Raw genomic sequence first — 25,093 nt, forward strand, 5'->3', positions numbered from 1 at the left:
TTCAGTGATGAAGTACCCACAACTTCTGAGAGTAAGCTATTCCACTAGCTAATTGACCTCACTGTTAGGCAGTTTTAAGACTGTTTATAAAGGCAAAAAGAGTACTCATATATCCATCCTGACCTATCAGCTGAACATTGATTATGTCTTAGTGATAGTATTGTGGTACTTCCGCAAAAGATTCTGTACTTAAATGCCTGATCATACAATAGCGCTAGCTTCCTCTAAAATATCTCAGGCAATCCTCCATCTTTGTTTAGGAATACTGTGGATTCTATGACACTGGATATGCTTTTATTATTTATTTACTTCACAAATTGTATACTGTATAGCCATCCATCTTACAAACATGACTTGGGGCGGCATACAACAAACAAACAGCCAAAAATAAATATAAACAACTATTAAAAACAATTAGACATAAATTAAAAAAATAAGATTGTAAGAAAGTGGACAATATTCTAAATACAACACAACCATCTCATAGGCACTCTGTTCCCATAAGGATCCTCAAGGTTGCTGGGAAAAACATGTTTTACGGGTTTCCTAGAAGGCTAGAATTATGTAGTAGATAAACCAAACTTAAACTATAAGAGGTGGGAAACTGAATTAATATAGCTAAGTGTTACCCAACAAAATTGGGTGGGTTTTCCTATGAATACGTAGGTAATCTTCATACATAATACATTTGCTTGTATTCTCAAATATTTGACTTTGGCCCCGTTTGATTTTCAACTTACTATATTGGTTGTTAGGTTTCCTCCTCTCTTATAGATAATTAAGCTGTTTAATGACTTTTCATGGATCAAATGACTAAATGTGGATGATAATCCTTGGTGCTGTATCTTAAAATGAAGAAGTTGTTGATCACTATTGAGAATTAATCTGGAGTATTCAGCAGGGTCCTGAGCAGAAAAAAATAGTAATGAAGAATAAATAATAATAATAACAATAACAACAACAACAATAATAATGACAACAACCAGTACTAAAACAATCTATGAACTGAGCCTTGACAAGAAGAATTAAAAAAGAGAATTATAGCACATACTAATTGCTCATCTACATTCAAGATGAAACTATAAAAAAGAAATAGTTGCAAGGAAAATGCTAAAGATACCAGCAACCCTTAAAACAAGAATCAATAATCTTTCTGGAAATAGTTACATTATTTTCAGTGGTTCCCTATCAGAGCCATGTGGAGTATATGGGCTGTTGATAAGTTAGAACGTGAGACAAACGCTCACATCTATTCCCACTAGCAATCCTATTCTTTGGGCATCAGGCCATTGGCTAAGGTAGATGGTAGGAGAGATCCTCACTTTTCTCCATCCTGTAGTTCTGATTAAGCTCTCTATTTCCCTCTGAGCAAAAAGAAAATACAATATCTGGACTACATAGGTCATGGGCAGATGAGGTGAAAGCCTTTCCCTCCTCAACAATGCTGATAAATATAGTGAGGAGTGGAGGGTTTGGTCCAAGAGTTAGGGAAAGACTGTTTGTATATGCTAGACAGTTCACTGCTGTTTATCAGGATTCTTGCGGGGTAGGTAGGGTGGGGTGGGGGAACAATAGGCATATACGTAATGAGAGAAAGTGGGTAGGGATGTCCATTTCAGCTTTGAAGCGTTCACTCACACGGAGGATTGACTGTTTGGCAAGTGCATCTTATAGAAAAGAAGGTAAATCCCTGAAAATAGAAACACATTGCAGAATATTGTAAGGCAACAATTTGTCAGCAGTGTCAACTGATTCTCAGGGGGAAAAAAAGAGAGAGTTGAATTGACAAGGCACCTCAACTCCAGACTAAACTGCTAATGTGGAAGTGAAGTCAGTTTCTAGACCATTCCATTCTGTTTGTTCTCCTATCTGAACGAAGGGCCGCCCAAATATTATAACTCAAGGAGAATGAGAAGGACAAAAGTCACATATATTCTCTACTATTGAACCTATGCAAGAGGTCTATCTAGAACAGGGGTGTCAAACTTGCAACTTTATGTGACGTGTCGCAACATATTTCTATTGCCGGCAATGGGGTAGCACGGTTTTGGCATGATGCATCTGGCCCGTGGGCTGGCAGTTTGGTACCCCTGATCTAAAACAAAGGTGCCCAAACTCTTCAGTTCATCGACCCCTTCATGAAGTTTCAGATTGTTCATCGACCCACAAATATTTCTTGTGTTAAAATATTTCTTGTATTAAAATATTTTAATTAATAATACTTTAATACTACTACAAAAAACAACAGCAACAATAATACTGGCAGCTGACCATCCAATCCTAGATAAATTATCTTGCTGCTAGCCACCTCAACTTCATTGGCATGGAGCTATACAAAAACCCCAAAAGATTGACCCCAATTCTATTATTTGTCAACCACTTATTTATTAACCATCCCAGTCATTTACTGACCCTTTTTGACTCCCCATCCTTTAATTACCCCTTAAATAATCCCAATAACACTTGCAGGTCAATATTGACCACTTTAAGGAACTTGATCTGCATCTTCAAATACTAAACTGTGGATTGACCTACCTCTGAGTATGATTGAATGGCTTTGTCTTTTGAAATGAACAAAAAATATTTGCACTGGATGTTGCTGGGATAAAGAGAAAATAAACATATAATGCTCCAGATCACCTGAAAAGTTTTAATTGGCTGCCGGAACAAGTCATATCCTTCAATAGTCACTTCAACATCACTGTCTGCCAAATTCAGGACCTGAATGTAGCTTTCTTTGGGAACTGGAGTAGGCATAGTGTTTTCCTGATTAAGAGAAAAGAGTGTATCAACAGCAAAATAGAACATTTGATCATGTGAGTTCAAATTGTTACTGATTTCGTTTTCAGTGAGTTGATTAGAGTCCACAGAGATGCAAGTTCTTTACCTTCAGCCTCAATTACAAATAAAGAACCCACTGTCTTTTTAGCACATTGATGAGCAATTAATAATACAGTGCAAAGCAGAAAAATGGCCAATGATATACGAAGGTAGAAAAATTGCATCTCTGTGCCTATAGACCCTATTTAGCACTTACCTCTATCTTGAGTTCCACAATAGCTGCAGCTGCAAATGCCAGACTGGCCAGGATCATGCCAGTTGCCATCTTTTTAATGGGCCTGAAAGTAAATAAATATAACTTAATTAGAATAATGTACAGGAGACATGTCAAACTCGCAACCTCACATGATGTCACGTGACGTATCGGAGCTTTTTCTCCATTGCCAGCAATGGGGTGAGCACGGTTTCCTCGTGACACGTTCGGCCTGTGGGCCGGCAGTTTGACACCCCTGATGTATAGCATCCCACCAATTCTGAGATCACTGCATTTAAGCCACAGGAATTTGATCCAGCTGACTCCAGCAATCCTTGAATGTTTCCATAATATAAAGTATATGGAACCCATTCAAGGTCTGTTCAAATGGATTTGCCATTTTTAAAAAATGCTCCCTGCTTGCAAGATTCCCATTAGGTTCCTCTTAGCTCTTTGAGGAAGGAACTGAGTTGGCATTTAGTTAATGTGTGAAGTGGAGGAAAGCAAAACTGATGATCTATGTCCAGCTCGCTTCTGAGAAGTGAGACAGAAAAAATGTGTGGGATTATTGAACTGAAAGGACATTAGAAATAAAATGTACATTTCCAAATAGTTCTGTCATGATGAAAAGAGTCAAATGAGGGGATTTGCAGGTGAATATCTCAGAACTGGTGAAAGGCATATTAAAAGGACGCTTTAGTTAATGAAAACTTTCTGCCCTTGAGGAAAACTATCCTGGCCTGTTGTGCAGACCACTAAAATAAATTGGGGTCAGTGGACATGCTTGCATTCAAAGTTGGAAAAGAATAACTAGGTTCGTAGAAGCCACGATTTCCTTAATCTTGTCATTTGTTGACTAAGCCACAATTGATTAGATTCATAAAGCTTACAGAAACCATCCAACGTGGTTTACAAAGCATAATATAATACTTTTGCAAAGTAAGTAAATCATCTTCTCTTGGCAGGTTGTGTGAATCTGTGACCTAAAACCAGCAAAATAGCCTGCCTGATTATTATTTTTTTAATTGCAGTGAAGCCAAAAGAGAATATACCTAAACATAAACCTTGCAGAAGTTAAAATATGTTCTCTTGCTGTTACTTATCTTTCTTATACATTCTTATTCGATAGTTAATAAGTTTAGATATTCACAGTGTACAAGTATGCCTGAATTTGCTCTCTACGTTGGAAGAAAGGAGACACTACTCCACTCTCCCCAGTCTGGAAGGCTCAATGAGCCGAGGTGGCGCAGCAGTTAGAGTGCAGTACTGCAGGCCACTTTAGCTGACTGTGTTCAGCAGGTCAGCGGTTCAAATCTCACCGGCTCAAGGTTGACTCAGCCTTCCATCCTTCCGAGGTAGGTAAAATGAGGACCCAGATTGTTGGGGGCAATGTAAATATATATATACATTGCTTACTGGTGTACACTGCTTAGAGAGTGCTTGCACTTAAAGCGGTATATAAGTCTCATAAATAAATAAATAAATAAATAAATAAATAAATAAAGGTAGATTAGACGAGATTTCTTCAACACTAACAAATTGCAGCCATACTTTTGCTGGGGATGATAGGACCTGTAATCCAACATGCTCAGAGGGCATTGGCTGAATCAAAGAGTTTTCTTCTTAGGTACTTACGTGAAATTAAGCCTGCACAGGTTGACCAAGGGATATAGTCCAAAGTCAAAGACAGGGATGAAGACAAGGATCAGGAGAGGATTTAAGAACTGAAATATCAGAGATTGCAGGAAGTTATTAATTTGTTATTAGTAAAGATACAATCCTAAAGTAATTTAGTAGGGAATAAAACTCACTGGCAACAGGTATTAGGTAACCTTGATGCGTATAAAAAAAAGAAGGGGGTTTGAATTGCAATGCCAACTTGCAAATTGTGTTACCCTTCCTGCAGATTGTGATGCTTATGGGGACTCAGGAGGAATTATTTCGAGGAAACAATTTACACATATAGATACGCAATCGCAATGTGTGGCAATCCACAATTGAAGAGGCACAGGTGATTCCAAATGCATGCAGGCACTCACAGAGCAGCTAGGAGCACCTACACTGATTTCAAATAACCTGTTCCTCCTCAAATCCAGTTTGCTACAATAGTTAGAGAGGAGTAGATAATTGGCTATCAAGTACCTTTCAACTCTTGGCAATTTTATGAATGAGGACTTGTCCCCAATTGGGTTCTGGTGCTCTCGAGTGATACTTAACTAAGCTAAAAATTAACTAATTTAAGATTAATCAGAATTCCATAATTAGTAGACCTTTATCAAGAACCCCTTTGATCCATGCTCACTTTCGTGTAGCCATATCTCAATATCATAATCAACATAAATTAGTGATTTTCTGACACAAATAGGAAAAATATAGACAAGCTGTTTAAACTCATGTTTACAACTCTTAATTTAAACTTTTTTTTCTCCTGCTTTAGAGTAAACCAAACAGAAACTTCCTGATGTTACAAGCTGGAGGAACAGGTCAGTGAAACAAGCTGCCATGCAATGTGGTATGTTCTCCTTCACTAGAGATCCTCAAACAGATCTCCTTCACTAGAGATCCTCTGATCATCTGTCAGAGTTTTGTAGTTGTCACTGTTTTTACGGAATCCCATGGACTATATATCTATGATATCTGGGGATAGTATTGACAAAACAATAACTGCCCTTTTGGGTGGACACTGCCATTTTCTCCTATCATATGCTAGAATCACCATCACTGAAAAATAGAGATAGACCAGGATGAAAAAGGAAAACCAAAACGAACATTAAGCAAGGAAAAGAAATGTAACTAAGTGACAGAATAAACAATAAAATGGTTTAGAATAGTGCTTCAGGACCCCGTCCCACTTTTTAAAATTACGGAATACCCCAAAACAGCCTTTGTTTCTGTGACTTATATTTATCAGTTTTTATCATATTAAACTCGGCTCTAAACTCATTATTATTTTTTCTCTGTATTTAATCTTTTGTAATATTAATCGGTTTTTATATTTATAATGATTTTTATATGTCTGTTTTTTATTACAATGTAAGCCACCTAGAATCACCCCAAATAGCAACATTTAATAAAAAAATTAAAAAATTAAAATTGAGACATTTGCTCCTACTAATGCTTTTCAGAATTGTTTGATGGGATTTCAATATTGTACTATTTTCCACAAGTTGGCAAGTAATGTTTATTTCACAGACCCTTGAGAGTCTTGGGGGATTCCCAGAAGTGCTAGGACCACATTTTAAGAAACATTGGTTTAGAAGAATGACAAAGTAAAAAACAAACAAACAAGCAAACAAACAGTAACGTATTCATTAAGGAAAATGAATAGGATAATGCAATTTTGAAAACATGTTTTCATAACCCTAATTTATGATTATCTACAGTTATCATACCATTCCCAGTGACTGGTGACTAAATTCCAGGATACAGTCTGTAAGGGTGCACTCCTTCCCCCCTCCCCTCCATAATTTTTTCCCATGAAATCATTGCAATCTTATCATACTCCTCAGTGGGAGAACAGACAGCTTCAGCTTACCTGCATTTGGTCAGGTTGAAGGACAAATCCTTCCTAAAAGACAGCAACATCGAAAAAGAATAAAAGCAACAATGGCAGAACTGGCATTGTTGATGCAGGTTACTAACATATGGGATGGGAGGTGGAGGACTTAAGTGACTTCTCTATAGCTAAAGATTTATTTTTATGGTTGAGTTCACCTTCTCCTTGATCTGAAAGGACCAATGCTTTTGAAGCAAATCGCTGGCAGGACATAATGGACATCTCGTGGCAGAACATATTATTTCTTAGTAATTATATCACTAAACAATGTTGTTGTTAATCACAGAGAAACAATGCTTGCTTTTGAAACAAGTCTGCATTCAGTTCTGAATGACATGGTGCATAATGAGCATTGATGTGATGCTTCAATATTGTTCCATGGGGACATTGACCTTAATCTTGCTCTGTCTAATATCCTGAGTTGTGTTGGCTTTGTAATCTGGATGTGATGTAGTGAATGACTTTGGGACAGGGGACTTGATATGAGTGAGCTAGTCATGATTCTTCCAAAGCCCAATTCAAGTCTTTCTTATACGTTATGGTTTGTCAGGTATTCCATGTCTCTTTTAGTCCAGAAGCAATCAGCTAGTTCTTACACCAAGATTATAGCTGATCACATATATCCACAGAAAAGAGAAATCATTCACTCACATGTAGGTTTCCCCAGCAATCAACATGCTTATCCTTCTAACATTGCCTTCTAAAAATGTTAAGAACACTTCTCAATTTAACTGATCACATCAGAATGTTATAGGTATAACAAATCTAAAATTCCATGAAGAAATTAATATAAATTTGAAGACATAAATATTTTTACTACTAAGTCATACAACGATCCATCTTTATCCAATCTAATATATTCTAAATGTAAGGGATTCTACATCCTAAATCTCCAATCCAATGCTGACCAGAAGGACAAGAGAAAGGCTAATGTGACTCAATAATAACTTACTAATAGTTCCATTAATTGACACCTTTTTCTTAGCAGGAACTGCTAGGCGTATCTTGAAATATATGTAAGGAAAGTAACCTATTGTTATTGGGCTACAGGTTTGCTCAAGCTGAATTTAATGTATTGCTAATAATGATAATAACAATAACTTCAAAGATAATGATGATGATGATGATGATGATGATAATGATGATGCAACTTTTAACATCCAAAATTGTGTTTTAAGAAATATTGGAATCTAACTAAGCCAAGACATACTACAAGTTTGGGGATATTCTATATTCCACTCCTGTTCCATGTTATATTGCTTTACTTTATAGAATTATTTTATCTGGTCAATAGGGGTATAATTAAAAATGTACATTTTTAAAATCAATAAAGGTTTAATCTTTATTCCCAACTAATTTTGCTTAAAAGTTTAAAGCAAGAAATATCACTTACAAAATCAGCATTCATTTTAGTTGCTTGTAGGGTCCATCTAGAACCCTATGGAGAGGAAAGAAAAATAAATGCTGTAACAGATTTCTGGTCTACAAACTCCCATAATTCATAATTACTAATGGTAGCCAATATGAACACTATCTCAAATATCTATTCTATTCATGAGACACCATGAATTATAAGAGACCTACCTGAAATTATATATACCGGTAACTGCTTATATGGCTAGAAATAGTAATTACTAAATAGTAATAACATAAACAAGTTGTAGATTTCTGTATTTCTGTCTGAAATAACAACTGGCAAAACAATGCACTTTCAGTGTGTTTACTTTCCATTCTTTAAATTTTAAGTTTAGTTTTATTGAATTAATAAGTAAGATTAGGAAGTATTTGCTATATCTTTTTCTATATCTTCTATGTCTCTTTTTGCTGTGATAAAAATTATATAAACAGAATTAGTTTGTGCGCGTGTGTATATATGTGCATGCATGAGCACAAATCAAACCACTGTAAGGCTGAAGGCTTCTTAATTAAAGGCTATGGACTACCATGCCAGTCCAGTGTGGGTTAATAAATGGATGTTTTCCAAATTTCCAGTGTAGGGCTGATAGCAACTGGCTCAAAGAAATGATTCACGGATCTAAGAACACACAGACTGATGTGAGACAGCTAGAAACAATATGGCCAGTTGGGGCAGGTAGACCGGTAACTTGCTCCATGAGCAGAGCGCAAAAACAGCCAGCCTTATAAGCAAGTTCCCAAAATGTCAGCATTTTACTCTGATGACATTGGTAGTTAGCTGACAAAAGCTAAGTGTATTAAACAGTTTTGTTTCTATTTTATCCTGGTGTTTGATTGTTTCTTTTAAGTATATATATATATTTCACATCTTTATCTGAAAGAGTTACTGCAATCAGATAAAATATTATACACTCTCTCTTTATTGTTTATAAGACAAACATTTACACAATAGATAAAGGAACAACCTTAAATTGGAATCAAATATAATATTTCTCACATATTACCCAATTCTGGATATAGACGTGATAATTAGGAATTATTCAACCAGGCAAATGCTTTCTTGTCTCAGTAATGCTTTTTTGACAATATATTTTCCTTTTTTATTTTTTGGCATGGGCCCATTTTGGTTATCAGTGTTCACATGTTCATGTATCTTTCATAGAAGTACCATGTACATAATTTCTCAGTTTAAAAATGAAATCAATTTTATTCTGTCATCAGGGAAAAAAATTAACAATATGGGACCAACAATATTTATCCTTAAATGCAATTCTCTTTCTGAATCAATCTGATAAATATATTGAACATAAAGGATATATTTACACTATCTTATATTTCTCCATTTATTTATTTATTTGTATCCTGCTTTTAATATTTTTACAAATAACTCAAGCAATTAAACATATCCAACACACCTTCCTCCTTATATTTTCTCACAACAATCCTGCAAAGTGAGTTGGACTGAAAGAAAGTAACAGGGCCAAAATCACCCACCTGGCTTTCATGTCTATCATTAGGATTAGTGTGGACATTTACATTGTTTGACTTAAATGGCCACCTCCATTGCAACTGTCCTTCAAAATTAAAATAAAAGTTTCAATCAAATAAAGAATCTCAGTGTTATTGATAAAATGTGTTTTTAATGAAAGTCAGCCATGATAGTAGTATACTAATTGGATTCAGATAACTCTGAAAACTTAAAGCTGAATTTAAAAACACAGTTGCTGGGCTTGCATAACATGCTATGCATAAACAAATCAATAAATACCCCCCTGAACGGCTTAAAACAGAGCTCCCCAACCTTTCCGGGTTGGTGGCCCAGAGGGAAAAGGAGGAGCAGGGAAATGTGTGCGCACGCGCAAATGGGTACACACATGGTGGGGGCGCTAGCACCTGTGCACCTGCGCAAACAGGCTGCTAGGACCCACATGACGCTGGCAGCACCACTAGCGCTCCCACACATGCGCAACTGGGGCCACTAGCGCCTGCGCAGTGGCGCTAGTGTGAGTGGGTGTGTCACATGTGCGTGCACTCACCAGCAATTCCCGCAGCCCAGTGGCCTACAAGCTGCAGCCCAGTAGCAGACTGTGGACCATTGGCTTAAAATGACCATTACATACAGCACACTAAGGTGGTCAGATTCCCACAACACATTGAAGTATGAAGAACATAACCCTATTTTAATGTACTGTAGTACAGTGTATAGGGTTCCCCAGCTTTTGAGTCCCCAAAGCAGAGCTAGTGGGCATAGGGAAACACTGCTTAGTATTACCTGTTGATCAAAGAGTGCCCAGAACATTGGTAAGGGAACAAAGAGGAAAAGGACCCGTGTCACCATTTTAACTTCAGTGATCAATTGGTTCTATGGAAGGAAACACAAATACATCTTATAAAAAATGTAGCTCAGTGTCCAAAGCTTGTTTGGATGTTGAGTCACAAGACCTAGAAGAATGGCAGAAAGAGAGGAGGGTATCAGCACATGCAAAACAATGTTGAGTAACTGTATCTGTATAACAGCATAATCGTCTTATCTGAGAGCAATTCTAGTATAAGCAATGTAAATATGAAATGAGAAATATAATTAAAATGCTTCCAAGGGAATACCTGTGACAGCCTGTGACAGCAAAGGCATCACACATTTATTCTGGAATTAACTAATATTTAATGAATCACAAAGGGTTGCAGCTCCAAAAGTCATTTTTAAAAGGGAGACATGCAGAATAAGGGAGAAAGACTTTTTGGTCTTTGGGGGATAAATCAGCCAATGGTTTTTCACTTCCTTTGGCCTTCCTTCTCTACCTGACCTTGCTTCTGAGAGACTGGGGAAAAAAGGCAACAAATGGTGAAACTTCTCGAAGCTATTTTCCTGTGTTTTTATTGCTGTGATTGTTTTGTTTTTCCTTTTCCTACCTATGTTGATGTTATAATTCTTTGATAAGCCACCCAGCATGGCCCGACAAATGAACAGCCTTAGAAATTGAATAAATAAATAAAATCGGAAGGAAGGAAACCCTTTCAGCTTGGAGGCTTTGTTAGAGATATTTTCCCAGGTCCTGTTTCTTTCTCTCCTTGCTCTTGCCTGGGATTAGAATGCTAAAATTTGTAATCACTTACTAAACTTTAGAATCAGGGCTTCTCAACCTTGGCCACTTTAAGACTTGTGGACTTCAACTCCCAGAATTCCTCAGCCAGCAAAGCCAGCAAATTCCTCAGCCAGCAAATTCTGGGAGTTGAAGTCCACAAGTCTTAAAGTGGCCAAGGTTGAGAAGCCCTGCTTTTAGATCCTTAATTTGTAACCACCTCTAAAGTAACTGAAAAGTGAAACTTGATTTGACCGTCAGTCTCATAAAAGAATTTAAGGAGATGTAATATGGTTGTGTGCATGGCAAGGCTATGCTAGAGATGGAATTCTGTGTGGGGTGTAGGTATGCGCACGCATGCACTCATTTGTGTAGATGTGAGTAAGAAACTATCATAGAGGGTAGGAAACTGGTCTCCAGTCACTGGGCAGAAGATTATCTATCCACTGCTGGCATTTAATGATGTTAAAGATTGGAAAGTACGAGACTATGAATGAAGATAATTTACTTGTTTGAGGACAACATTTCTCATGGCAGCCATGTGGAAGAAGCTTGCCATGATCTTTTCCTAGGATTAAAAAAACACATTTTTGTGTCATCTACTGCCTTTGGGTTTTCGAGCATTCCCACTCAGATGTGAAACAGATTTGGCTCTGCTTAAAATTCTGTTAAGTGCAAGGTTAGTAAGAGAACAAGTCAAACACTTTGAGAGGCAGCCTGAGTTGACTGGTCCCATATGATTTAGAAATTTTAGTCAGATAAGTTCAAAATTAGATAAATGGGGAATGCAAATTTTGGTTCTCCACTGTGCAGAGAGTAGTGTATAAAGCTGGCACAAACATAACTGGGGTGGAGAAATTGAATATTACATCCCAGATATGCTAGTAGGCATAATATCTGAAGTGGGCTTGTTTTTTTTTCTTCAATGAGCAAATTATTGTATTTCTCACAGATTATGTTCCTCTCTCTAGCTAAACAAAGAAAAGAAAGTTAATATAGTTTCCAGAGGGATCTAACACTTGAATGGTGCTTAGGATGAACATTCTTCTGTCAGATCTTTTTTTAAAAGAGATTTTATTAATTTTTTATAATTATGAATCTTCAGTGCTTAGTAAACAATGTGTTGTCTGGGTCCACATATTTAACCTAATAATAATAGTACATCTTCCATTCCTACTCTCTACTCCATTTTTCTAGCCATTTGTAAAAAGTAACCCATGTTTGAAAGTATTCTGTATCTTCTTTCCCTTTCATTTTCAATGTAAGCCTGTCCATTTCTGCACAGTCCAAAATTTTCTTAATTATGTTTTCAGCTGGTGTTTCTTCATTTTTCCAGTGCTGTGCAAATGTAATTCTTGCTGCTGTTAATACATGTAGTATTAAATATACACTTTCTTTATCATAGTTATACCTAAAAGAAATACTTCTGGCTTACAATCTATATGTTTTCTAAACATTTTCTCTAACCACATATGTATTTTTGACCAGAATTTTTTTGCTTTAGGGCATGTCCACTGAAGGTAGTATGTGCCTGGCTTTTGCTTACATTTCCAATAATTGCTAGAAATATTTTTAAACATTTTTGCTAACCTTGCCATCTATAAAACATTTTATATAAATTTTCTTTATAGGTAACTGCTCTTGTTATTTTATAGTTTCCTTCCCACAAATTTTGCCATTTTTCTAATTCTACATTGTGCCTAAAGTTTTTTGCCCATGTTATCATTGTTTCTTTGACTTGTTCATCTTCCATCTTTAAATTTAACAAACAGTTATACAATTTTTCATCTGATGACAATAGTATCTGGTCAAACATTATCTGGTCTTTATAAAAACCATATGTTTTAGCATCTCTCTTGTATTTCGTTTGTATTTGCAGGTGTGGCCACCATGATAACTCAATGCCCTGTTCTTCCAGCTCTTATTCAATTTATAATTTCCCTTCAGTATTCAAAATATTCCTATAAGTCACAAGTTTTTCATAGTTAATTAAATTTGGGTGAACAAACGCTTCCTTTGTTGAGATCCATCCTGGTATTTTCATATAAATTTTCATTTTTATCTTTTTCCATATTAGAAGCAAAGTGTTTCTTACATAGTGATTTTGAAAATATTTATGGATTTTGTTCTTCTCATACCATAGAAAGGCGTGCCGTCCCAGTTATAAGCCATGCCCTTCTTTCTTCCGTCAGATCCTAATGCTAAGTCAGGAGGAGCCATCACTGATAGTGTTATTCATTTAATTTTAATAAAAAACCTATAACTCATATATAACATGTATTCAAATGCAAATGTTTACTTACTGAATATTTTTCTGATGCCCAGTCTAGCCAATGCTGTCTTTTGGGTATCTCTGGAGAACGATTTCTGATCCGGTTTCTCAAAGCAAACTGAACAGGAATGCAAACAATGAAAAGAGCTTTGTCCCTTAGAGTTTATCCAATATAAGCATTGTTTCTACTACCCTGATGCTAAAGTCTATTGCACTGATTTGTATTTCATCTTATTCCTGGTTTTATAAATATGTCTTAAATGAAGTTCTACCTTTCCTGCTGTTTTATTGGCCATCCTTCAGAAGACGTTATTTGAGGGACAATTATATATAAATCTTGGATTCAACATCCATCATAGCACCCAAACAAATCTAAATTATATCGTTTTGCTTTAAATTTATTTCCTGGGAGGTGTCCAGAGGTACCCACCCACCCTCAAAAAAGGCAGCATAGCTTCTTCTGGACCTATTTTTATAGAGTGAGAGAACTAATATGAGGCCTTACCATAGAGGTGTCCTTTAAAAAAATATGAATCAGGAAATCTGAATTATAAGCAAAAGGATTCCATCCTGAACAAGCAAGCATATGCCATAAATAGTAAATTCATACAAGATTCATAATGTAACTTTTTGTTAGTAATGAAGCAAATATTCATGAAAAGCATATGATTATGCTTCTTTCTCATATCTAAACTAGATTTGCCTAACCTGATCCTGTTTTGACATGTTGAACTGCCAGTTCCTTAATCTTCCATTGTTCCTGTTAGTTGTGACGATTAAACTACTGCATATCTGACAAGTCTCTGTGATTTAAATGACTTTGGCACCCCTATAGGTAGATAAGAACAGCAACCTAAATGACCCATCTACTATTAAGATATCAATTTATTAAAATATAACTATCTTAAGTTAATAGTATCCCTGCATCATTAATTAACTTCATATAGTAATTATCCATTAGCTATTGTTTGAGAAAATACTTCCTTTTGTCTATAATGAATATAGAAGCAATCAATTTCAAGGAATGACTTTGAGTTCTATTATGCTTTATAAATAGGAGTTGGGGGGAGACATTTTTTCATCCTCTGCACTATTCAGAATTTTATTAATGTTGATGAAATCACATCCTTGAGTAATCTTTTTTTCTCCTAACTCTAAAAAGCCCCAAGTGCTTTGCAGTGTAAATTGTTATTATGACTTCAATGCCGCAGTACAGTAATACTAAAGAGGATGAAGGATGTGAAGGAACCAATATACCAAATATTATAACCCAAAAACTCTGGTGTAGCTCCAATACATAGAAGGCAATGGACCAAAATTATCACATGAAGAAATGTAATGGATGAATAACTGCTGGGATTATGTCTCACACCTAGATGAAATTGGGTACTGACCTTGGAGTTTTAATATAAAAACCCCATGAAAGTGACTATAATGAAGTCATTAAAAACCCATGCAGATGACCACAATGAAGGAATAATCAAAGTATGTGAATGAGTTCATATGTGCCAGCCATGGTCCTGACCTCCATGTGTTGACCTGCAAATAATTTCAGTATATGTGTCACTTGGGGAAAAACTACTTAACTTCTTCTTTGAGTGTACTAATTAACTTCTTATTATAAAGGTGGAGTTCAAACTGTTACTTCCTCAAGGCCTTTTTCTCTAATGAAAGACCATGAAAGCATTGTCAGGCATTGGTGACAGGCAAAACTACCATTTTAATTTCCTACCATATCTCAGCGGTATGCAAAATTGGGAACTTGCTGAGAAATTCAACTGGCAGATTAACTATAGTTTAATGCTGTCTCAAAAATGTCTCCTGCAATTTTTTTCTTAGCCTTCTAAATTGATCTGATGAATGAGAAATTGATGGTTTCATTGTATGCAGGACAAAGTAGGGGCATTCTCATTGTATCATTGTATCTCATTGGTGTATCATGTGGTATTCTTGCATTGTCCAAGAGATCCACTACAATCTACTATAATTTTAATGAAAAGAAGGATGAAGGGTGACATGATAGCAGTGTTCCAATATCTCAGGGGTTGCCACAAAGAAGAGGGAGTCAAGCTATTTTCCAAAGCACCTGAGGGCAGGACAAGAAGCAACGGATGGAAATTAATCAAGTAGAGAAGCAACCTAGAACTAAGAATAAATTTCCTGACCATTAGAACAATTAATCAGTGGAACAACTTGCTCCAATACTGGAAGTTTTAAAGAAGAGATAGGACAACCATGGCGAACCTATGGCACATGTGCTAGCGGGGCACTCAGAGCCCTCTCTGTGGGCATGTGTGCCGTCGCCCCAGCCCCTCCTCCCCCATGGCCCCCTCCTTACCAGCAGCCCCCCTGGAGGAGAGCTGCCCCCGGGCGCGGCCCACACAGAGTTGCACAGCCAAGGACATGGCAGCCGGGCAGCCAGGACAAGACTCTGCCCTCGCGCCCCATCATGTGCAAGTGTTGCTGTAGGGCATGGGTGGAGACTGTGGCTGCCATGGTGCTGCTGGCCTGCCTGGGTGATCTGCAGCAGGCCGTGGAGGCAGGGAGTGGCCCTGAGGGCGGGTGGGGTGGAGGGGGCAGTGGTGGAGGTGGTTTTGGGGCACTTGGTCTCTAAAAGTTTTGCCATCACTGATATAGGGTCTCCTGCCTGATCAAATGGTTGGACTAGAACAGGGTATCAAACTGCTGGCCCATGGGCCGGATGTGTCATGCCAAAACCCTACCCACCCCATTGCCAGCAATGGAAAAAAGTCACGATACGTCACGATATGTCACATGATGTTGCAAGTTTGACACCCCTGGACTAGAAGATCTCCAAGGTATTCTGTTCTGTTCTATTCTGTTCTGTTCTGTTCATGATCTGAAAGCTCCCTGGCTTTCAGTTCCACAACTGAATTCCAAGGGAAGAGACTAGCCTTTTATAAACTGGGCAGCCAGCCAGTATATTATTACATACTGTACATGCATGTTACTAGGTATAATAATAATTATATTAATCAGTTTTAAAATCTTTTAATAAACTACAAAGATGTCTCCACTTTGATAGTATACTTTTTCACCAATTGGTAATAAAGTCTAGTATGGATGAAGTCTGTCCCAATTGAGGATGCTGAAAATTGTAATCCTAGATAATTGGGAAGGCAGACTGAAAAGAAGATACTGTAAGCCATTTGGGGTAGCTCAGATCAGGAAACAGACTCCATAGAAGACTAGAATGGAACTTTGTTGAGATAAGCTATAATAACAGCTTTTCTAAGCCTTTTTCTGCCTTCCCTTCCTCTTTATATCCGAATAAATAAGGGAGGAGCCTGCTAAGCTTTCTCTAAACATCATCTTGTTCCCCAGGATTTGAGGAATGATGTAACTTTCTTGATTCTTATGTAATGCTTCTTTCCTAAACCTTCTTGGTTCTTACAAAATGCTTCTTTCCTGTTTCCCTCAAGGTCATCTCTCTGATTCTCTGCCAATACATCTATCATTTTAAATAAATACTAAATACTGTAAATGATAATAAATGAATTTGAAACAAATACAACAAAACTCTTTAAGATATACCTACAAACTCTTTTTTATCAATTAGAATGGAATGTAACTTGTAAGGCATACTGGAACATTTGTAGTTAACAAGGGAATGCAATTACTTCTGGGTTCAAAAATTGTTTTAATTCTTGTATAAAGCCATAATCAGTAAATCATTTCACTTAGTTCTCAGAACCCTAATCCTATAACTAATTTTCTAGAGTAAGTCCAGTTGACTTTAGTAGGCACTGTAAAGGCAATAAGTATTTTTTCAATACGTTTCTGTTTTTAATCCTAAAATATGTGATCATGCAATAGAAAGTAAATGTTTACATTTTGTACATAAAGCAGGAAAGCATACTTACTACAATGCACTTGCAAACTTTCAGCAAGATATTTCCTTGTGGTGGAGTCTTTTTGTAAAGTCTGTTTCCAGTGATGAACACAACTAGAAAAAAATGTAATTTCAGTGTAGAAATAGGAGCATATAATTTATTACAATAACTTACTGGTAGCAATTAAGAAAATTCTTCCACAAAGTGGGGCACTGATTTTCACTAATCTTCTTGCTATCCTCTTTGACTCCCTGCCTCAAAAACCTACATTTTTTTCCTGTTCTAAATACAGTATTTCTTTCCCTTGGTAAGTATCCGATGCAATATTAGAAAGAACTAATATGATCTAGCCCCGAAAGGCATGTTCAGGTTTAAAATGAGTGATTCGAAATCCTAGAGTGTATACCCACTCCATTACCACTGAAAGATTGCCTTATTTATCTATTTATTTATGTCCTTGATTGATGGGGCTTAAAAACTATTTCACTAATTGGTAGACTTTAAAAAGGAATGACAGCATTTGCTAGCAAAGTTTCCCTTGACTATTTCTATGTTCTATTCATCAGATGACATCCAATTAAAAATAATACTAAGCACAAAGCAGATGTCTTATTAAATAGGGAGCTTTGGGGCATTTGAAAGATGGGGAAGGGAGAGAAACGGCAATAACATTTCTGTAACATCAGCTACTTTCCACTGCTAAAACTACATCATCTATCAGCTGGCAAAACCATTTTCCTAGTGCAAACCATATAGAAATGTGGAGATGCTGAAAACTGCTCAGATTAATCACCGGCCATTCTAACTTAGAACTTTCTACACTAGTTTTCTCCAAAGTGGTCAGAATCAATCCTCAAAGGTATATGGGACTATTCAAGAGGTAAATGTTGTTTTTGTTGCTATCAGTACTATTAGTTAAAGTAGTACTAATTAAATCATTTTCATGTTATAAATATTTGTGGGGGAATGTCAATGAACAGTCTGAAACTTCACGAAGAGGTTGATGAGCTGAAGAGTCTGGGAAGCCTGGTCTACACCAACTGGTTCTTCAGAAATTCAAAATAATACCTTTCTTAATTCAATCTGGAAGGTTAGAAAACAGGCCTAAGACCTTATGAATAAAAATAATAAACTTGAGAACTTCATGTCAACTCAGACAAAAAAGGGCTTGAAGTGTTTTTCCTACAGGCATTTGAGAAGGACTTCATGTTGACCCCTTTCCAGAAGCCCCAATGTCATACCTTTAGTTGCTGTTTTTAAAAATAGGGAAATATACACAGGACACTCAGTGACTAACAACCATGATAGAGAAGAGAAACTTGCAATCCTGAGATAACACAGGTAGTATAGCGATCACAATTGGAACAAGCAACGTTGTTGTTAAATGAAATGGATGCAAAATAAAACTGTGACTTTGCATATGATGTTACTTCAGCTTTCCTGTCTTAAACTGGCTTATTTATTTATTAAGAAAAATGTATATGGCTGACCAACTCAAGGTGACTCCAGGTGGGTTAAAGAAATAAGTTCATAACTTATGAAGGTCATAAATGAGAGGATTGGTCGTAAAGTTACTTTTTCATCACCATTGTAACTGTGAACTATTGCTCAACAAGAGCAACTTGTACATCTCTGAAAACAATCAGCATGGTTTATAATTTCCCTTTCTGGACAAATAACAGGAGGCAAAGATGGCTGTTGCCTGTATGATTTTTAAAGGCTGATCACTACTCCGGGCCAGCTCTGCCATTAGGCAACTTCGGACAATGAATAAACCTAGGTAGTTGTGAATACTATGCATGTTGTTGGAATGAATTCTTAAACAGAATAACAATTTGCACTGAAAATGAGACAGCTGCAGTAGAAGAAAATAGCAGGCTGCTTTCAACAGCAGTTTCATTTTCACCTTTCTCAGCTGTCCCTTGACTCACTCTAAGCTTATTTACTTATGTGATTCAACTTTATCTTGCTGACCACAGGCCTTACTCCTGTGAGGAGAAAAAGAAACACAAATAGCAGCTTAACTAAGTGTCGGCAGAAAAGGGGGAAATTCTCCCCCAGGCTAATTCACACTCTTCTTAGCTTCCTCTGTGGAGCTGAGCAACATGACTACAAACTTTACTCAAGGACAATTAAGCATAGGTAATCCTCAAGTTACATTAGTTTGTTTAGTGACTATTCGAAGTTACAACATCCCTGAAAAAAGTGACTTACGACCGTTTTTCACTTACAACCATTATAGCATCTCCATGGTCACATAGTCAAAATTCAGTTGCTTGGCAACTGACTCACATTTATGACGGTTGCAGTGTCCCGGGGTCATGTGATCCCCTTTTTGCAACCTTCTGACAGGCAAAGTCAGGGGGGAATACAGTTTCACTTAACAACCATGTTACTAATTTAACAAGTGCAGTGATTCACTTAGCAGCTGTGGCAATAAAAAGGGCAAAATGGGGCAAAAATCACTTAGCAACAGAAATTTTGTGCTCGGTTGTGGTCGTAAGTTAAGGCCTACCTGTATTAGCAGAGGTAGAGGATGGGGAATCTAATGACTCCCTTTCCCAGCTCATGCCTGATAAGAAGCACTGATTCAGTTTCCATATAGATTAAGGCTCTGGAGTGCATAGTGCCTTAAGTGGCATGAAAGTAAGGGACAGATCCCAAGGTTTGTGATCAAGCCTTGATTTAGTGCGTCCTTGGTGGAAGGATCCCCATTCCAGAACTTGCCATTTGCCATTTACTGGATAGCAGGTAGAGTCTGACACCAAATAGAGTTCACCACTTGGTACTGCTTATTAAATGATGCAACGTCACTCCCATTGTGCCAGGATTGGCCCTAGCCAGTGTACCTATGTAGACTCAGATCTCCCTTGCCAAGACATAATGTATCTCAGGTTTGTCATTAGCAACAAGAGGAATGTCCTGCTAGGATATTTGAAGCTCAAGAGCTGGCAGAAAAAATGAAGCATTCCCAAGCTCCAGCATACTGAGCTGAAAACCACCTTCAGTACATTGGCTCAGCTTTCCAAGAGAAACATCGGCATGGGGTCACAGGTGTGTGGAGCTGAGCCAGGAGTGGTGCAGACTTATTGAAAAGAAGTGCTCCACATGAGCTAAAGGATGGGAGAAAAATGAGTTCTTTAACTGAGGCAAGGGCCGCATGTTTTCAATAAATAAATAAATAAATAAACTGTATCCGATGTACTGTAATTGGAACCGAAAAACCCCATGTGAGAAACTTTTTTCAAGCCGTGTAAGCCAGGGATCAGCTTTTTATTTCCCTATGGGATTTTTGTTTTGTCTTTGGCCTCGAAAGGCTGGCTTAGAAGGCTGCAGGAGCTACGGGATGATCTGGAGATGCATCGTAAAGATTAGTGACATAGTAATTCTCACAATGGAAGAATGGATGATAAAGGTGATGCAACTGGCAGAAATGGCAAAACTGACTGTTTTAATTAAAGAGAAGAACCTGTGTAGTTTTGTTTTTACTTGGAAACCACTTCTGGACAGTTTGCTCAAAACTGAAAGAAATGAAACTTTGATTTTAGGTTTTGAGGATTAGAATGATTTTGTTGTTATTGAGATGCTTGAAATGTTTAGAAATGTAAAGGAAAAGGTTGAGGTTACAGCGTTTGTGTATTCTATTGAGCTGAAAAAAGTTGGAAAACAGTACTCTTCCTTCCTTCCTTCCTTCCTTCCTTCCTTCCTTCCTTTCTTCCTTCCTTCCTCCCTCCTTTTTTTCCTTTTTTCTTTCTTTCTTTCTTTTCTTCCTTCCTTCCTTCCTCCCTTCCTCTTTCTTTCTTTTCCTTCCTTCTTCCTCTTTCTTTCTTTCTTTCTTTCCTTTCTTTCTTCTTTCTTCTTTCTTTCTTTCTTTCTTTCTTTCTTTCTTTCTTCACACCTCTTCCTTCTTTTACCTTTCTAACTTTTGTTTCTTTTTGTATTTTTACCTTATAAGAAACTTTCCTAAAATACTCTAAAATAAAAAGATACACCATAAAGATTAGAGATAAAATAGCCTTTTTTATTTGTGAGAGCACCCAGGGGTATATTTTCATTGAAATAAGTTCTTAAAATCATGCTGAAGTTTTATTGATGAATTTCAGTGACATGATCTTGGCAGGCTAGAAAAATGTAACCAGGAAGCTGTATGTGGCCTGCAACCCATATGTTGCCCCTCTTTGGACAATGCAGAACAAAATGGAAAAATAATTTTTATTTTATAAAATAAGCTGTTAACCCAGATCTATTTTGAAGCTGCCAATAAAAGCAGCCCCCTTGGGGTGTGTTAAAAAACATTTTGCTTGTGGGAAATAAAGATGTCACAGATCGGTAGAAGGGCCTCTTCAGAATGGAAATGATTGGATGTCTATTGAACTTCCCTGCTGTTTAAAGACAAAGAGCTTCATTTCTGCCTTGCAATTCCAGTAAGGAGAACCAAACAAAGGGAGCTTTGGAGGGGGGGGGTGTCACATAGATTTTCTTCCTTGGTGCACAGAAGAAAGATCATCTCTTTTAAGTTGTTTGCAGAACCTGTGATCACCCTCCCTTTTCTTGTCTCTTTCAGTCTCTCTCTTTTATACCTGCTACTTACCAAGAGCTACAATCATTAAAGCAGCAGGAACCCCAAAAGCCAGAGCGTAGCAGTCCCCTCCAAAGCACTGTACGCTCCCTAAGAAAATGAGAAACAAGTTATTATGTTCACAAGTTAAAATTTTCCACCCTTTCCCTCCACTGCTATATTGTACAAAGAGAAGGTTTCTGGAGATCAGAATGTGCTACACACAGTTCTTCACACTTTGGCATTCTACTAACAATCCACCCCTATGCAACTTGAACTGATTTCAGCTTTGACCACACAAAGTGGCATCCTGAATTTAACTTCTCTGACTTTTAGGGAACCTGTTGTAAATATTAGTGATTTAAAGATTCTGTTGTTGAGCCCGCAATGAAGTAGTTTCAAAATTCCATCGCTGCATACAGTGGATGATTGATGATGATGATTCTTATGAACTGTGCACAGATTTCTCTAGCGATAGCACTGAGACTTATATACTGCTTCACAGTGCTTTACAGCCCTCTCTAAGCGATTTTACAGAGTCACCATATTGCCCCCAATAATCTGGGTCCTCATTTTAACAACTTCGGAAGGATGGAAGGCTGAATCAACCTTGAGCTCCATCAGGATCAAACTCCTGGAAGTGAGCAGTGAGTTAGCCTGCAGTCCTACATTCTAACCATTGCCCCACCACAGCTCTTCCCATGTTCTCAGCAATTCAGTTTCTTGCATTATAGGAGGCCCTGACAAAACATGTAATTAAGTAAAATCTGAGAACACACAAAAAAAAGAGTTTCTCAGACAAAGGAGCCAGACCAGGATCAGGAGAAATGGAACCCTGTTCTTTTGCCACCTGACAATAGTTACAAATCCACTCTGAATATTTATAGCAGGGGTGTGAAACTGCCAGCCTGTGGGCCGGATGCATCATGGCGAAACCACGCCCACCCCATTGCCGTCAATAGAAAAAAAGTTAGAATACATCGCGACACATCACATGGCATTGCAAGTTTGACACCTCTGATTTATAGTGATAACACTGGACCCAGGAGAGAGCAAGTGCTTCTTTTTGGCACCTAATCTAGCTGCATCTTCCTTCTGATGGACCTCCATTTTGAGAATCCTGATATCTCATATCAAGTAAGATGTAGATCACTAACTTTTGAAAATACAATCCAATTCTGCAAGTATTGGAATACGGGGCAGGAAAGAAATCAAGAAAGTAATTATGCTGTTGGAAAATGACATCCAAATTTGGGTCAACATTAAAACTCTGCTTGATCTGAATACTACACAATTGTGTTATAGGAAGGCTTACCTAATAGCAACACTGGGTGCATGGATATATTTTACTAGAGAGATTTGTGAGGTGGAATAGCTAATTAGGCTTTGAAATTGGAGCCTGTTTGGCAAACTACAACAGAGAAAACAGCCTAAAATAATCCCACATGCTAATCTTTGCTTCTGCTGTATGGTACAATACATGCATGTGTGTGCACACACCAATTGAGGCATATTCTTCAGAAAGCTTGGATTTTACCACCTCCATTAAATATTCTGCACAACGGAAAATAGGAGAAATGAAAACAAAATCCTGACACAGCTGCACAACCAACAGGGTAGAATATTGCTAATAAAATATTGATGACAGTTACTGTATGTACTGTGTAGCATCTCTGTCTGAATTTCACTTTTGTGCCTGATATAAGCTTATTTATTTTTCTTTCCAGAAGATAAGCCAAAATTTTACAGTCAAAGCAGGAAGTGTTCTGCTCTACAAACAGATTACTTATGACCTACAGCAGGAGATATTTGAAGTTGCTCGGGACTGAAATCTGAAAGGTCACCTACAACTGCCAAATGTCTGAGAAAATAAGGTTCATTTTGGTTTTGATTTTCTTTTAAAAAGACTTTTTAAAATCTCATGCCTTCAATTCTATTCCAAAATATGCCACTGTTTTTATTTTTCCTAACAATGATCTATGTAGATGTAAGAAGCCTGTGTTTTTTCCCTCATAATGTGTGAAGCAAAAATCAATCCATATTAGCCCAACTGAATGGCTTTGTTTCTTCTATTGTATACTTGAACAAATACAGAAATAATAAAAATATTTATACATGTGTATTGAACTGCTCTGTGAAGTATGAAGGCAAGATCTAGTCTGCCTTTATTCTTGGGATTTTAGAGCATGGCCCATATGCTGCCACCACATTGCTCTGGAGTTGGTCATTGCTTAGAGGAGAGCCTGAGAACTTCTGTATTGTTTTCTTAAGGATGATGAAAGGAGAAGAAGACAAATATAACAATCAAAATACCAAGGGGCCAGTGGCAATCTTTCCCTTTCAAAATGATGAAGAAGTAGGTTGATGTTATATTCTTGAATATAATGCAAAATTACAATTTTCTAAAAAAAATGTAATAATTGCTGTTCTTCAGAAACAATGTGGGATAATGGCAATGGTCTAGTGCTGTGATGGCGAACGTATGGCACGCGTGCCACAGGTGGCACGCAGAGCCCTCTCCATGGGCGCGCGCGCCATCGCCCCAATCCTAGGCCTTCAGCTGGATTTTATAAAACCTTTTCGCTTTAGGCCTCCGCCGCCATGTGCAAAAAACCCCCCGGTTCAATCTATCAATTTCAACTTCTTGTGGGAAAACAAAAAGATCTCGCAAAGTTGGAATTGATTGATTGAACTTTTTAGTCCCATCCAGTCTGCCGTTACCACTGCAGCCATGCCTACCCAATGGGCCATGCCCACCCAATGGGCCACACCCACCCTATAGGCCACACCTACCCTATGGGCCATGCCCACCTCACGGGCCACGCCCACCCTATGGGCCACGCCCACCTGGCACCCGACGATACATAAGTGGGTTTTGGGTTGCAATTTGGGCACTCGGTCTCTAAAAGATTCGCCATCACTGGTCTAGTGAAGTTATTCCAAAGGATCATTTAATTTCTTTACTCAGAAGAGAAGTTAGAAGAAGTTAGAAGCTGATGGGCATTGTGGGGGGTGCATCTAATCATTATGAGCTCAAACATTTATGAACACATCTGTGGCACTTTAGTTGATCTTGTTTCCCAAGGGTGAATTTTAAATTCCATTACCCATGGTCATTGTAAACGAACACTGACCTCTTAGCACAGGAGTAAGAAAAGTGGAGATCAAGCTTCCTGCGTTAATGGCAAGATAGAAAACAGAGAAGAACTTGTTTCTTTCCTGGACCTAAAATAAAACAAAATCACATAGATTTGATATTATCGCACATCTTAAAAGATGAGCATGGGTTTCATAAAAAAAGGATGCTAGTAGTCCCACTGAAT

General features: G+C 37.5%; 1 protein-coding gene across 3 annotated transcripts in view; it reads right to left on the minus strand.

Moving 5' to 3' along the window:
• SLC15A2 (solute carrier family 15 member 2) overlaps positions 1–25,093 on the minus strand; it is a 112,070-nt gene that overhangs the window by 26,246 nt on the left and 60,731 nt on the right. For all 3 annotated transcript variants that reach the window (XM_039330135.1, XM_039330136.1, XM_039330134.1), the window contains 11 exons: positions 24,905–24,995; positions 21,804–21,881; positions 17,243–17,325; positions 13,390–13,476; positions 10,279–10,368; positions 7,984–8,028; positions 6,570–6,602; positions 4,670–4,758; positions 3,038–3,119; positions 2,641–2,766; positions 741–905 (listed from right to left, as the gene is read on the minus strand). In XM_039330135.1, coding sequence (XP_039186069.1) covers positions 741–905; positions 2,641–2,766; positions 3,038–3,119; positions 4,670–4,758; positions 6,570–6,602; positions 7,984–8,028; positions 10,279–10,368; positions 13,390–13,476; positions 17,243–17,325; positions 21,804–21,881; positions 24,905–24,995 — 969 coding nt within the window. The remainder of the gene's footprint in view (positions 1–740; positions 906–2,640; positions 2,767–3,037; positions 3,120–4,669; positions 4,759–6,569; positions 6,603–7,983; positions 8,029–10,278; positions 10,369–13,389; positions 13,477–17,242; positions 17,326–21,803; positions 21,882–24,904; positions 24,996–25,093) is intronic.

This window comes from Crotalus tigris, unplaced genomic scaffold, assembly GCF_016545835.1.
Source record: "Crotalus tigris isolate CLP2741 ecotype Arizona unplaced genomic scaffold, ASM1654583v1 scf7180000024424.1579004, whole genome shotgun sequence".
NCBI lineage: Eukaryota > Metazoa > Chordata > Lepidosauria > Squamata > Viperidae > Crotalus > Crotalus tigris.